At 59.5% G+C, this 12,969-nt stretch overlaps 2 protein-coding genes across 2 annotated transcripts; both read left to right on the top strand.

Moving 5' to 3' along the window:
- The first annotated feature begins 2,500 nt into the window (after positions 1-2,500).
- Positions 2,501-7,571, top strand: LOC136640493 (HLA class II histocompatibility antigen, DR alpha chain-like). The gene is made up of 5 exons (XM_066615662.1): positions 2,501-2,676; positions 3,406-3,663; positions 4,256-4,537; positions 5,685-5,835; positions 6,886-7,571. The coding sequence occupies exons 1-5, from the start codon at positions 2,595-2,597 to the stop codon at positions 6,887-6,889; spliced, it is 777 nt and encodes a 258-aa protein (XP_066471759.1). The 5' UTR covers positions 2,501-2,594; the 3' UTR covers positions 6,890-7,571.
- A 1,959-nt stretch (positions 7,572-9,530) lies between these two features.
- On the top strand, positions 9,531-12,556 carry LOC136640486 (HLA class II histocompatibility antigen, DR alpha chain-like). Its single transcript, XM_066615652.1, has 5 exons — positions 9,531-9,659; positions 10,423-10,680; positions 10,831-11,118; positions 11,621-11,771; positions 12,460-12,556. The coding sequence occupies exons 1-5, from the start codon at positions 9,560-9,562 to the stop codon at positions 12,461-12,463; spliced, it is 801 nt and encodes a 266-aa protein (XP_066471749.1). The 5' UTR covers positions 9,531-9,559; the 3' UTR covers positions 12,464-12,556.
- The last annotated feature ends 413 nt before the right edge of the window (positions 12,557-12,969 follow it).

The raw sequence follows: 12,969 nt of genomic DNA, 5'->3' as shown, positions 1-12,969 counted from the left end.
CCCTCTGGCTGCTCCAGGCACAACCTGTGGCCCATCACCAGTGTGTCTGTCCCCGTCTTCTTCCTCCTCCTGAGGACCAGGTGACCAGATGCAGAGGAGGACAGAGCGATGCGCCCTTAGCCAGTTTAGAGGAGGGCACTTTGGCAGGTGCAGCTCAGCATGGAAGGGTTCAAACAGCCACGCCAGCCAAAGTCCCTCCTCCACGCACTGCTTCAAGGTGCAGCGCTCGGACCTCCAGTGGATCGGTGCCCTGCCCTCCTGCGTCGCTTCAGACAAGCCTCGCTGTCCTAAATGGAGACAGTTGTGTCTCCAGCTTGTGCCTGTGGTCTTGTGTGCTCCCTGGGCATCTGGTGGGCCACTGCGAGATACGGGAAGCTGACTAGGTGGGCCTTTGGCCTGACCCAGCAGGGCTCTTCTGATGTTCTTACGGCAGTCTCAGGTGAGGGGCCCTGCAGAGCTGGGGCCTGTCCCACCAGTGGACGTCCAGTGACCAGAGGCAGGTCCGGGTGTCCTACGACGGGCCCTTGGCTTCCCCCCCTCCCGGGCGTCTCCCTTGTGTGTTCCTGGCCCGCAGAGAGGAGAGCGTCACCCAGCAGTTGGAGGGCCCCCTGAGGGCCCCCTGCACCCCCAGCCCTGGGCCAGCCGCGCCCCGGAGCTGCCTCTTGGCGACCCTCCCCCCGCCAAGCCGCTTCCCTGCAGATCTCGCTGCTCCGCCCTGGAATGGGAGCCGCCGCCCTCCAGCCCGCAGTGGGGACGGGTGCTGCGCCCCCCCGGGGGGAGCGGAGGGGAAACGCCTCTGGCCGCCCCCCGCCTTTGCCCCGGAGCCTCCGGGCTCCATCTCCCGTCGAGGCTCCTGCCGGGGAGGCTCCACCCGGCGACAGGCGGGTCAGCGCGGAGCCCTCTTCCCATTGGCCGAGAGGCGTCGCGGCTCCCCAGCCGGCGGGGCAAGTTCGGGCTGCAGCCCCGCGCTCGGCACTCGCGGAGCCCCGCCCGGCTGGACGCGCCTCTCTCGCCTGCACAGGATGGGGGTCGCGGGGGGAGCCCTGCAGCTGCTGCCGCTCCGCCTCCTGGCGCTGCTCGCCCTGCCCGGCGCCGCCCCCCTCGCAGGTGAGGGCCGAGGGTTCGGGGGCAGCACGTTGGAGCCGAGCGGGGCAGCCTGAAGGGGGGGCGTGGGCGGGCGCTGGGGTCCTTCCTCAGATCGCTCCCGCACACGCAGACCCACAGCGGGCATAGGCGAGTGGTTGCCTGATCCGGCGTGCTGAGCAGCCCCCCGAACCCGCTCCCCCGCTGGCGAAGGTCCTTCATTCCGCGCCTGTTGCTGCTTCCCTTCCAGTTGGGGGGCGGCGGCCTTCGAGGCTGGGGGGGCGTTTCCCGGAGCCTCCTGGGGGGCAGCAGGACAAGACAGCGACCTTCGCATCAAGACAGGAGGGAGGAGGTCAGGCTGGAGCGCGGGACGAAGGACCTCAGTTCCCAGTGGGTGGAAGGAGAGGGGGCTGCGGAGGCACGCGGGGGGGGGGTGCGCTGCAGACTCTGGGCAGGCGCAGCTGGAAGGCCAGGAAGGAGCTGAGAGTTCTGGTCAAAGGGATTCCTAGCCACTTTGGCACCTGGGGTCACACTTCCTGGGGTCCCCCCCTCCCCGCCTGGAGATGCCCCCTGCACTCACTGCTTCCACCCACATCCAGCTTCCCTGGTCCTCACAATGCCTTCTAAGGGCCAAAAACTGTCACTTCCAGTTTTCACCCCGAAACCAGAGGTGATGATTTTCAGCCCTCTGAAGGCATTAGAAGGTGTGCGGCTTCCCCAGTCCTCAGAACGCCTCTGGGGGAGAACCTCAGTGGGCAGCCCTCAGATCAGCTTGCTGATACTATCAGCAGATGATGGAGTACCACAGGAGAAGTGGATGGCAGTGTGGTGCCACCCCCCAAGCCTGGCACCTGGGGTATATGTCCACCTTGCATCCCCTCAGGTACGCCACTGGCTCTGGTTTCATCTGGATGTAGGAGATGTAGCATGGAAGGACAAGCTCATTTTCTGCACGATTTTCTCTCTATAAAAGATTTGCGAGACTGAGGAATGTTTGCTTTTCTGTGCTGATGCCGGTGGGTCAGCGGACCTGGGCTCCAAAGACCTTTCCGGCTGTCTCCACCCTCCCTGCCCCCATTCTGCTCACCCATCACCACCCTCCCCGCTCTGCTTCACCCTCCCCCTTCGCAGGGCCCCAAAAGAAACTTTGTACCCATAAGAAGAGCCCCGCTGGACCAGGCCAAGGCCCATCTAGTCCCAGCTTCCTGCATCTCACAGCGGCCCCCCAGGGAGCGCACCAGACAGCGAGAGACCTCACCCTGGTGCCTGCCTTGGGACCCCTGATGGAATCCCTCTCAGAGGCGCGGGCTGCTGCCTCCGGGCTCCATCTCCGGCTGCGGCTCCTGCCGGGGAGGCTCCACCCGGCGACAGGCGGGTCAGCGCGGAGCCCTCTTCCCATTGGCCGAGAGGCGTCGCGGCTCCCCAGCCGGCGGGGCAAGTTCGGGCGGCAGCCCCGCGCTCGGCACTCGCGGAGCCCGCCTGGCCGGACGCGCCTCTCTCGCCTGCACAGGATGGGGGTCCCGGCGGGAATCCTGCCGCTGCCCCTCGGCCTCCTGGCGCTGCTCGCCCTGCCCGGCGCCGCCCCCCTCGCAGGTGAGGGCCGAGGGTTCGGGGGCAGCCGGAAGGGGGGGCTTGGCGCCGGGGGTCCTTCCTCAGATCGCCCCCGCACAGGCAGGACCCACCGCAGGCTGGGGGAGCGCAGCGCAGTCCTCCCCGCGAGCAGTGCTGAGCATGGCAGTCAGGCAGCAAGCCCCCCCCCCCGCCGAAGGTTCTTCCCTCCGCGCCTGCTGCGCCGCGTCCCGGGGGGGGGGCTTCGATGTTCGCGGGGGCGTCTCCGGATCCTCCTGGGAGGGGCGGCAAGGCAGGCAGCGACCTTCGGATCCTCAAAGGGGGGAGACCAGGAGAGGTGGGGAGGGGGTGGCGGCGTTGAATGCAGACCTGCCTGGCGGGCGCAGCTCCGAGGTGAGGGAGGGGAGGGGATGTGCTGGTGGTGACGCCCCTTCCACAGAGGGGGTGGGGAAGGAGAGAGCAGGAAGGGGCCTGGTTGGGACCCGCCCTGGACATTGGGGGGGGGGTGTGTGCCAGAAGCAGCTTGACTAGCGCTAGGAGTGCCGCAGGCAGACTCTCTGCCCCTCTGATCTGGAACAGGCCCCCCGCCCAGCTCAGCCTTGGGGTCGTCATCAGGGCTGTTCTTGGAAGAGGTGGGGGGAGGGTACTTGGAGCACGGGTCCACTGGCCCCTCTGCTGGCGCCCCTTCCTGGCGGGTGCTGGAGAGGGCGGGTGTCCCTGCCTCTGCTCACTTTCTCCCCCCCCCCCAATCAGTGGAGGACTCTTTCGTGGAGCTGGACTTCTTCCAGGAGAGCTTCCCCTCGCAGAAGCAGTCCGGGGAGTTCCTGGAGCAGCACAACCAGGAGGAGGTCTTCCACGTGGACTGGGCCGGGAAGGAGACCGTCTGGAGGCTGCCCGACTTCACCAGCTTCGCCAGCTTCGATGCGCAAGGAGCCCTGGGCAACCTGGCCGTCCTCAAGAACAACCTGGAGATCATGATGAAGCGCAGCAACCGGTCCCAGTCTCAGAAAGGTACAGAGGGGCTGGGCCGTCCTCCCCCCACTCGGGGGTGCTGGTCACATCCCAGGCCGCCTACACCAGGGAGCCCTGCGCGAAATGGGGAGAGTCAGAGAGAAAGGAAAGAGCGAAGCTGGAGAGATCTGGAGGAGAGGAAAGCAGAACAGTGGAGGGAAAGTCCCAGGAACCTCCAGTGTGGAACAAACCACATTGAAATATCTCTGTTCTGCCAGAAGTTATAGTCAAAACACCAGCAGGGGGCAGGGCGATGGACACAAACCCTAGAGACTCCACTGCCACTCTGCGTACGCTCAGAGGCATGGTTTGTTTCTTCAGAAGCAGCAGCCCAAGGGAAAGATGTTAGTGCTGCAGAGAGTTAGTGCTGCAAATGCATCCACACCCCACCTCCTTCTATGGGATCAAGACTCTGGTTCCCCCCCCCCCCAGCTCAGCTTGGCTGCTTCTCCTGGGAACAGCAGGAGGGAGTTCCGCACAGAGGCTCCAAGGCCTGGGGTGGGGGGTGGAGACTCTGATCAAGGGCTGGCAGGGTGGGGAAGGAAGGAGTCTTCAGGCAGAGATCAGCACTGACCTTGTTCCTCTTTCGCAGTCGCTCCTTCGGTAACAATGTACCTCAAGAACCCTGTGGAACTGGGAGACCCCAACGTGCTCATCTGCTTCGTGGACCAGTTCTTCCCCCCAGTGCTGAACATCACGTGGCTGAAGAACGGGGAGGTGGTTTCCCAGGGTGTGCAAGAGACCGACTTCTACCCCAAAGCGGACAGCACCTTCCGCAAGTTCTCCTACCTGCGCTTCATTCCCAAGGCCGGAGACTTCTACGCCTGCAAAGTGGACCACTGGGGCCTGACCGAGAGCCTGAGCAAAGTCTGGTGTAAGCAGGACGGGGTTGATTCTGTGCTTTGAAAACACAGAAAGTCCAGTTCTTGGCTAAGGAAAGCAAAGCTGTCAGGAGCTGAGCAAGGTGTGTGAATGAAGCCCAGCTGCTTGTGGCAGGACTGATTCTGCCTTTGCCAGCCCCAGGAAGGAAGAAGAGGAGCCACACTAAAGTCCTGCTCAGTCCCCTTCAGGGGTGTGGTGGGACATGTGGTGGAGGGGCTTGCTGTAACCATGCCCCATTCAGACAGACTCCAACAAGGCCCAAAAGTCAACTTTCTCCTTGGACTGTTTCTTTCTCCCATCACTTAGGGTGCAATCCTCACCAACTTTCTAGCACTGGCATAGCTGTGCCAGTGGGGCATGTGCTGCATCCTGCAGTTGGGGGGCAGTCACGGAGGTCTCCTCAAGGTATGGCAATGTTTGTTCCCTTATCTCAAAGTTGCTTTGCCCTTATGTCAGTGCTGGAAAGTTGGCTAGGATTGGGCCCTTAGTCCTACTTTGAAATGTATTGTGATTCATTGAGAGATCTGGCTCATATGATCCCAGCCTTTTGGAGTGGCTGCATTTACACTGAAAGATGGGTTAAAAATATCCCAAAGAAATAGTTTTCTCAGTTTGCCTCCTGATGAACTTGAGGCTTCTTTTCAGCTAAGATCCTTTTGAAGAGGTGCAGAGGAAACTCCTGAGCCCTCCGTCTAATGACATCACCGCTCCTGCTGCAGGAGAAGCCCTGAGCTCCAGCCCCCCCACTCTCCAGCCCCCCCCAACTGCACTCCTGGTCCACTGTTGCTGGCTTCACCTTCACCTTTGCAGCCATCAAGAACCAGCAACTTGTCTTTTCCTTCTGTTTTTTGGAAAAGAAGGGAAGTCGGAGTACAGAAGTCTGTGCCCAGAACAGCCTTTCTGCAGTGACTGCATAAGAACAGCCCCACAGTCAGTTCTTCACTGGGTAGCAGCCAAGTGTTGCTTATGGGGCCCCTGATGGGGTTGCAAGGAGAGCCCCAAGGAGAAGTGTGTGGGGCAGGGATCTCTGGTCCCCTGGTGCAGAAAGTAAGGCTGGGGTAGGAGACAGGCAGGACTCCTGGGCTCTGCACCCACAGCCCAAGCTGACCCTTCCCTGTCTGTTCTCTCCCCCCCCCCAGACTCCAAGGAGCCCACTCCCATTCCGGAGACACTGGAGAATGTGATCTGCGCCCTGGGCCTGGCGCTGGGCATCTTGGGCATCATTGCTGGCACCATCCTGTGCTTCAAGGCCAGGCAGGGGGATGAGGACGGCCGTCGCTGGGGTGCCAGGTGAGTCACTCTCGGGGCTGATGTGCACAGGGGGTGTGTGGGTTCTGGTGCAGTGCAGAGGGATGTGGTCCTGCTTTGAGGGTGCCCAGATCTCCACGCAGCTCTCTCAGTCCTTTGCGTTCCCTTCAGGCCCCAGACTGGAGCTTGCTGAGGGCCACTTCACCTGCTCCCCCCCCCCAGGAGCAGCAGACACAGTTTTCTACCCCAGGGTGCTGTGGCAGATTCCGGCTGGCCCCCATTTGTCAGAGCCCAGGAAGACCCCCAGCTCCTGGATCAGGTCCAGGACCCATCTAGCCCCAACATCCAGTTTCCCACACCGACCCCCCCACCTGCCCCAAAAGAAAGCCCCTGAGGGGGGCAGGAAGGCAGCAGCTCCTCCCCCACCCTGTAGCACTTCTCAGAACTTGCATTCAGAAGCAGGCTGAAGACCCGTTTACAGCAGTCCCGCTTCAGTCCCTTGACAGGCACAACAATTTGTTCACACTTTCAGTGTGGCAGCAGCTGGGGGGGCCCTGTGTGCCAATGGGGGAGAGGGGAGAGCTGTGGGAAGAAGGGCAGGGGCCAGAAATCTCCTCCCAAAGAGCAGGTCAGTGGCAGGGCCTTTGTGAGTGCAGCCCCCCAAGTGCTGAGTATGATGTAATAATGAAAGTTGCTTAGATCTGCCTGGCAGTGGCAGAAGGCATCTCACCTGGACAAGGGCAGAATTGGGGCAGGCACCCCCTGCAGCCCTCCTGGGGGGGCTGGTTGGGATTCGATTCCATTACAGTTCATCTGGAGGGAGGGAGGGAGGGAGAAAGATGTGTGTGTGGGGGGGGGGGTTCATGTCTTTTGGAGGAAGCCCAGACTTTTGCTTCCAGGATGACTGACAGCAGAGAGGAACCTCTTTCCCCCCAAGCATGAATTTTCCTTCAGAGAAGTTAGATTTGAAGGGAATGTTTTGTATGGAGGCAGGGAAGGGCCGAGCTGCAGAAGTCATCTGTCTTGTGGTCCAAGAGGAGGAGGAGGAAGGTGCCTCCCCCTTAATAGCATCTCTCCTTCCTTCCTTTGCAGATAACCCTGAGCAGCAGCAGACAGACTCCTCCTCTCCCCAGCGCCAGTTGAGCCTCTTGCTTGTGTCTCTTGCTAAGGCTTTGCTGCTGTGACCAGCCTGAAGGACCCGGTACTTGCTCCTGACTGACCTCTTGGGCTCCCATCACAGCCCCCAGGCGGCTACAGAAAAAGCTGGGGGGTCTGATGTGACTGAGCTGGCCTGGGAACAACTCAGCCCAGCACCAACCACAGGGCTTGCAAAATCTGCCCTTCCACACAAAGGCTTCCTTTCTGCAGTTCACAGGGGGAGGACCTTTGAGGGGCAGCCACGTCCACCCCCCTTCTTGTGGACTTCTCACCAGGCCCCACTCACACAGTTTTCCAAGTCTCACCTCACAGGCACAAGAGCTGGAAACTTGGATTTTCTTTGAACAGAAGGTGACGTTCTTAGCGCGCTGAATTCTGCCCCTAATATCAGGCACAGAATGAGTTGCAGAAAACTCTCAGGCCTGTCCTGCAGATGGCATGAATTCCCCACGCTTTCAGAGGCAGCAGAACTTGGACCAGACCCCCTGACCGTGTGCTGAAGGGCTCAGATGGAGTCCTGGGCAGATCTGGACTCCTGCTCCCAGTTCCTGCTTCTGTATCAGTTTGCCAGAGCTCCTTTGTTTCCAAAAGACATGAATAAAACTTGATTTTGGAGACAAGTTTTCATTTGTTTTGTTTGTGCTTTTCCTGTCTTTCTTCTTTATTTTTTATTTTTATTTAATTTACAAACAACTACAACACAGAGATAGTCACAATTACGCACCCCCACTAGCTTTGGGATATCACTTATTAGTAAATAATTCATATTTCCTTTTCTTTCTTTTACTCCTATCATCCATCCAAATTCACATATTCCCTTTCCCTCCAATAAAATAATGAATTTGTTTTGGGGTATTTCCCTTTTCCTTTTTCAAAAAGATATCTAACAAATACATTTTAAATATCCTTAAAATAATTTATTTTCGTTAATTTATCCTTGGCTGCGATATCCCCTATTTCCCCATACAATCCGCCCACCTAAACTTAAACATAACTTTCCAATTTTTTGCTATCATCATTCTTGTTGCTGCCACCACAATTATTACCAATTCTTTTCCCCCCCAATTCTAACATGTTTCTCCAAATCTATTTAATAATGTAATTCTAGGATTTGCTTTCACGTCCTGTCCAACAACTTCACTCCTTTCCTTAAACACCTCGGTCCATATTTCCTTCACATCTTTACATCCCCACCACATATGCAGATAAGCACCTACATCTTGTTTACCTCTCCAACATTCAGCTGAAATAACTGGGTTGATTACATTTTATTTAACAGGAGTTACTTTAAAATAGTTTTCTTCTAATAAGACCTCATTTTTCCAGTTCTTTTATTCCATATATTTTCCCATTCTTCAGTATTTATTTCCTCTTCAAAATCCTTCTGCCAAACTTCTTTAAGACTTTGGGTGCAATCCTAACCAACTGTCCAGCACTGGCATAGCTATTGCCAGTGGGGCATGTGCTGCAGTTGGGGGGCAGTCACGGAGACCTTCTCAAGGTAAGTCAATGTTCCTTCCCTTACCTCGAAATTGCAATACCCTTACCTCAGTGCTGAAAAATTAGTTAGGATTGCGCCCTTTGATGTTGTTCCTTCTTTTCTGCTAAAATCTTATATATCTTACTAAACCTACCTTTAAATCCTGCTTTATTATCTTCCTTCTCTTTCTGAACCATTATTTCTTCAAATTCAGTTTTCTACCATTTCCAACTTCTTTTTCTATTTCTTTTATCCAACTTTCCAGTTGCAAACTATGAAATCAAGAAATTCTTTCTGTGTGCAAATTCTCCCTTATTTTTTCACGGGCATTCAGATTCATAATCCAGTCCTTTAGGGCCCAATCCTGTCCAACTTTCCAGCTCCGGCGGGCCACAATGCAGCCCCAAATGTTCCCATACCTTGAGAAGACCCCAATGACCGCCCCTCCACCACAGGATGCAGTGCACACCCCACTGGAAGATTGGATAGGATCGGGCCCTTTATCTACTAATCTTTCTTTTCAAAATTCCCCTTGACTCTTTGTAAAGATTACCTGGAAATTTTTCCGAATTCCGTGACTTGATTGGCGGGGCTCTTTCTGCTCTTCACCTTTTCCTGCACTGCTTCCACACTTGCATCACATTTCTCAATAAGGGATTTTTTTGAAATTTTGAATACTCTTCCTAATCTCTGCCTTAAAAAGGAAATTTTCGATTGGTCCTTATATCCAAGCAAATCAGGGCGCGCAGCTTCGCTGGCACTGTGGGCTGTCATGGGCAGGGGACTTTTGTCCCCTTCTCCTGGGTCGGGGAAGTAACCCGCAATGGGGCTACTCAGTTCGCCACCACCCGAAAGGTCAGGGTTTCCGCAGGGCGCCGAGCCGCGCCTTTGGGCTCAGGGGCTGCAGGGACTCCGAGAGCGCAGCCTCTGCCCCGCGCACTCTCCAGTCCGCAGCAGCGGGAGGCGAAGTGGCGGGGAGTCTCCTGCTGGGGCTCCGTCACCCGGCAACAGCCTGCGCAGCGCCGGGCACCGAGGCCATTGGCTGCTCCGCCCTCCGGGACGCGCCCGCTGCGGGGCGCAGCTCGGGAACCCCTCCGGGCCGGGCCAGTCGCTGCCTCCCGCCCTGGCATGGCCCCGGGCACGGCGGCGGGGCGAAGGGGCTTCCCTGGGCGCCCGTGGCTGGCGCTGCTGCTGCTCGCCCTGCGGGCTCTGGCGGAGCCTGGGCCAGGTAAGGGGGGCTCCCGGGGACCCTCCGCAGTGCGGGGGGGGGGGTTTGAAGAGAGCAAGTAAAGGGATGCAGCGCTCTCCACGTCATGTCTTGCTTCGTTTCTGTTTGGCGGGGGGTCTCCCAAAATGTGCCCCCTTTTCAGAAACACGCGATCCCCGCGCAGTCAGACCCTCCGCCATCTCTAGCCCGCCCTTCCTGGCGGCAGCCGTCCCGCTCCGCTCCTTTGTGTCTCTTCGGGGCAGGGACCGCACTTCTCACCTGCGCAACTGCTGCGGAGGAGGGGAGTCTGCCTGCCTGCAGCCTTGTGCAGTGCTGGTGCTCAGTCCGGTGGGGGTTCGAGACCCCACGCCCCTCCTATCGGCAGCGTCAGTGTCGCTCGCAAAACGACCAGGCTGGGGGGCTTGGTCTTCATTTCCCCCTGTAGTGACAGGCCTGAAGATCCCCGAAGGTCATCTAGTCCAGCCCCCTCCTCAATGCGGGCGAGACGCGGCTGGGAAACGGGACCTGCCACTCGCTTCCCGGATGTCCTCTGCGGTGCGGGCATCCGGAGGGAGCGAGGGCCCAGAGGGCAGGAACTGGGGGTCGCTGCTCCCCAGCGCTGCGGACACGGGAGTCCTCATTTCCTTGCGGTGTTGAAGGAGGGGAGCCAGGAGTGGGGGGGCAGAGTCTGGCGCAGCCCCAGTCGGGGAGGGGCAGCCAGAGAAGAGGGCGCGCTCCCGGCGGCGGGGCCCTCTGCACATGCTCTCCCGCGCCCTCTCCGCAGGCGAGGACGTGCTCTCGCAGGTGTCCTTCGTGCAGCGGACGCTGAGCTCCGCGCAGGGGCCCGGCGAGTTCCTGTTCGCCTTCGACGGCGACGAGATCTTCCACGTGGACCTGCAGCGCAGGGAGGGCGTCTGGCGGCTGCCCGAGTTCCAGGAGTTCACCGGCTCCCAGGCCGGGGGCGCGCGGGGCAGCCTCGCCACCCTCCGCTCCAACCTGGGCGTCCTCATGCGGCGCTCCAACTACACCCCCGCCCAGAACGGTACTGCCCGTGCGGGGGGGGCGCTGCCTGAGCCGGGGGCGGTCAGGCGGGGGCAGAGTCCGGCTCCGGGCCCTTCGGCTTCCCGCACTCTCCTGCTGGTGTGTGCACGCACACGTGTGAACGCGACTGACGCGCCTGCTCTGCCCGCAGTCCCGCCGAGGGCCACGGTGTTCCCGGAGAGGCCGGTGGCGCGGGGGGAGCCCAACGTGCTCGTCTGCCTGGTGGACGGCTTCTCGCCGCCGGTGCTGAACGTCTCGTGGCTGCGGAACGGGCGGGAGGTGGAGGCGGAGGGCCGCGTGGCCCGGACGGACTTCTACCCCCGCGCGGACCACTCCTTCCGCACGTTCTCCTACCTGGCCTTCCTCCCGGCCCCCGACGACACCTACTTCTGCCGCGTGGAGCACTGGGGCCTGCAGCGGCCCCTGGACACCGAGTGGAGTAAGGCTCGCCGGGGGGGGGGCAAGGGAGGGTCACAGTGCTGTGGAGGAGAGCAGGAAGGGCTGAGGTTGGGAGGTGACCTGCTCCGCCCCCCAGTCCTGGAAGTGGCCGGGGAGGGGCTGGGGGCTCAGCAGGGAGTGGTGTGCACATGGTGGGCGCCTCTTCCAGGGCAGGTTGCGCAGCCTCATCGTCCCTCTGCTGCCCACCCACCCATTTGCCTCCACCGTTGCACTCGCTATCCAAGCCAGGCACAAGGAACCGGGAGGAACAGCGCCTCCAAGCAGGAAGGGAGGACTGGCAGGAGCACAGAATGCTGCCTGGATTCCGAAGGGGCCTGCAAGGAAATCGAGCGGCAGCAGGGGATGAGCTGCCCGGGACAGACACTGCTGGGATCCTCAAAGGGGCAGCAGAGCCCTCAGAGGGTCTGGAGTCAGGGGGGCACAGGCCCGTCCAGGTCCTGCTTGCCCTCCACCTTTGCCGCTCCCCATCTCTCCTCTCCTAGATGCCAACATGCCGGAGCCCCTCCCGGAGACGGTGGAGAACGTGGTGTGTGGCCTGGGCCTGGCCGTGGGCATTGCTGGCATCATGGTGGGCACCGTCCTCGCGGTCAGGAGCAGGCGGCAGAATGCAGCCCGCCACCGCCAAGGTCCCCTGTGAGTTCCAGCCTAGGGCAGCTGCAGCAGGCCCTGGAGTGGAAGGAGGGAGGGGGATTCGTGTTCCTTCCCTGGGCAGGAGAAACTGGCTGCTCTCTCTCGGCCATTCCTCTTCTCCTTCCTGAGGTCTCGTCACTTTGTCCTGCATCTGGCATTCTGACCCTCAGAGCAGTCCCATGTGCATTTTCTCAGAGGAAAGTCCTATTGAGCTTGGTCAGACTACTCCCATGAAAATCTGGACAGGACTGCAGCTGACAGCTGTTCGGCTTAGAGAGGGAGCATCTATTTCTTCTAGGCGGTGTTTCCATCCCCCTTCCTCAAAGAACTCGGGCAGCACACGTGGGTCTTCCCTGCTGCTTTGCCTCACAACAACCTTGTGAGGGAGGTCAAGTTGAGACTGACTGGTGCAAGGCCACCCAGGGGGCTTCACGGCCAAGTGGGGCTTTTGCCCGGTCTCCTCCTCTTATACACTAACCACTGCGCACGCTGGCTGCCAGGCAGAGGAAGCAGCAGGAGGGCAAATGGGTTGGAGGGCAGAGGAGCCATGTCTGGCTGAGTGAGGAGTGGGTGCAGGACATGTGCAGAACAGACAGACAGACAGACAGCTGATAAGAGGTGGGGGGGATACTTGTCCTCCATTATGTGCCTCCCCCTGACTCATCACCCCTTCTGCTTTCCTACCCGCCAGGTGATCAGATTGCTGGTTCCCTCCTGCTGGATCAGCTTCGCCTCTGCCCCAGTTCAGACCCATCTGCTCCTCTCCTCTCTCACCTGCTCCAAGGACCTGACCTGCCAGCCTGTGATGGGACCAGTCTCACTCGGATCGTGTTGCTCACCTTGAAACGGACCAGCTGTGGTGATCGCCTCAGGCGGGAGATCTGGGAGCCGGTGCCAACCTCAAAACGATGCCCCAGAAGTCGTGTCACAACCGGAAAGAACGTCACGTCCAGGTTTTTAAAAAGCGAAAATTGAGCAGCTCCCCGCCCACTTGCTCTGCCGCTTCCCCCCAAGCCAGTGGCACAGCTAAGGCTTCTATCTGCTACCTGGGGGTCAAAGAAGATTTTTACCCCCCCCCCCCAATAAAATCAAATGTAATTAACCAAGTAAATACAAAGTGTGCTGCTTATTGGTTACAGGCACTGTGCTGGGTTGAAGAGGGACAGTTATCTTCCCCCTGCTAAGAGGAGACCTCCACCCC

Source organism: Tiliqua scincoides, chromosome 2 (assembly GCF_035046505.1).
Source record: "Tiliqua scincoides isolate rTilSci1 chromosome 2, rTilSci1.hap2, whole genome shotgun sequence".
Lineage (NCBI taxonomy): Eukaryota > Metazoa > Chordata > Lepidosauria > Squamata > Scincidae > Tiliqua > Tiliqua scincoides.
The sequence above is the reverse complement of the archived record's forward strand: the minus strand, read 5'-3'. Positions and strand labels throughout refer to the sequence as shown.

Bases quoted from the DNA above. Each gene is read 5' to 3' on its own strand.
- LOC136640493 (XM_066615662.1), top strand. From the start codon at position 2,595: ATGGGGGTCCCGGCGGGAATCCTGCCGCTGCCCCTCGGCCTCCTGGCG. The intron at 2,677-3,405 runs GTGAGGGCCGAG...CCCCCCAATCAG, and splicing joins CGGCGCCGCCCCCCTCGCAG to TGGAGGACTCTTTCGTGGAG. The intron at 4,538-5,684 runs GTAAGCAGGACG...CCCCCCCCCCAG, and splicing joins GAGCCTGAGCAAAGTCTGGT to ACTCCAAGGAGCCCACTCCC.
- LOC136640486 (XM_066615652.1), top strand. From the start codon at position 9,560: ATGGCCCCGGGCACGGCGGCGGGGCGAAGGGGCTTCCCTGGGCGCCCG. The intron at 9,660-10,422 runs GTAAGGGGGGCT...CCCTCTCCGCAG, and splicing joins TCTGGCGGAGCCTGGGCCAG to GCGAGGACGTGCTCTCGCAG. The intron at 10,681-10,830 runs GTACTGCCCGTG...CTCTGCCCGCAG, and splicing joins CTACACCCCCGCCCAGAACG to TCCCGCCGAGGGCCACGGTG.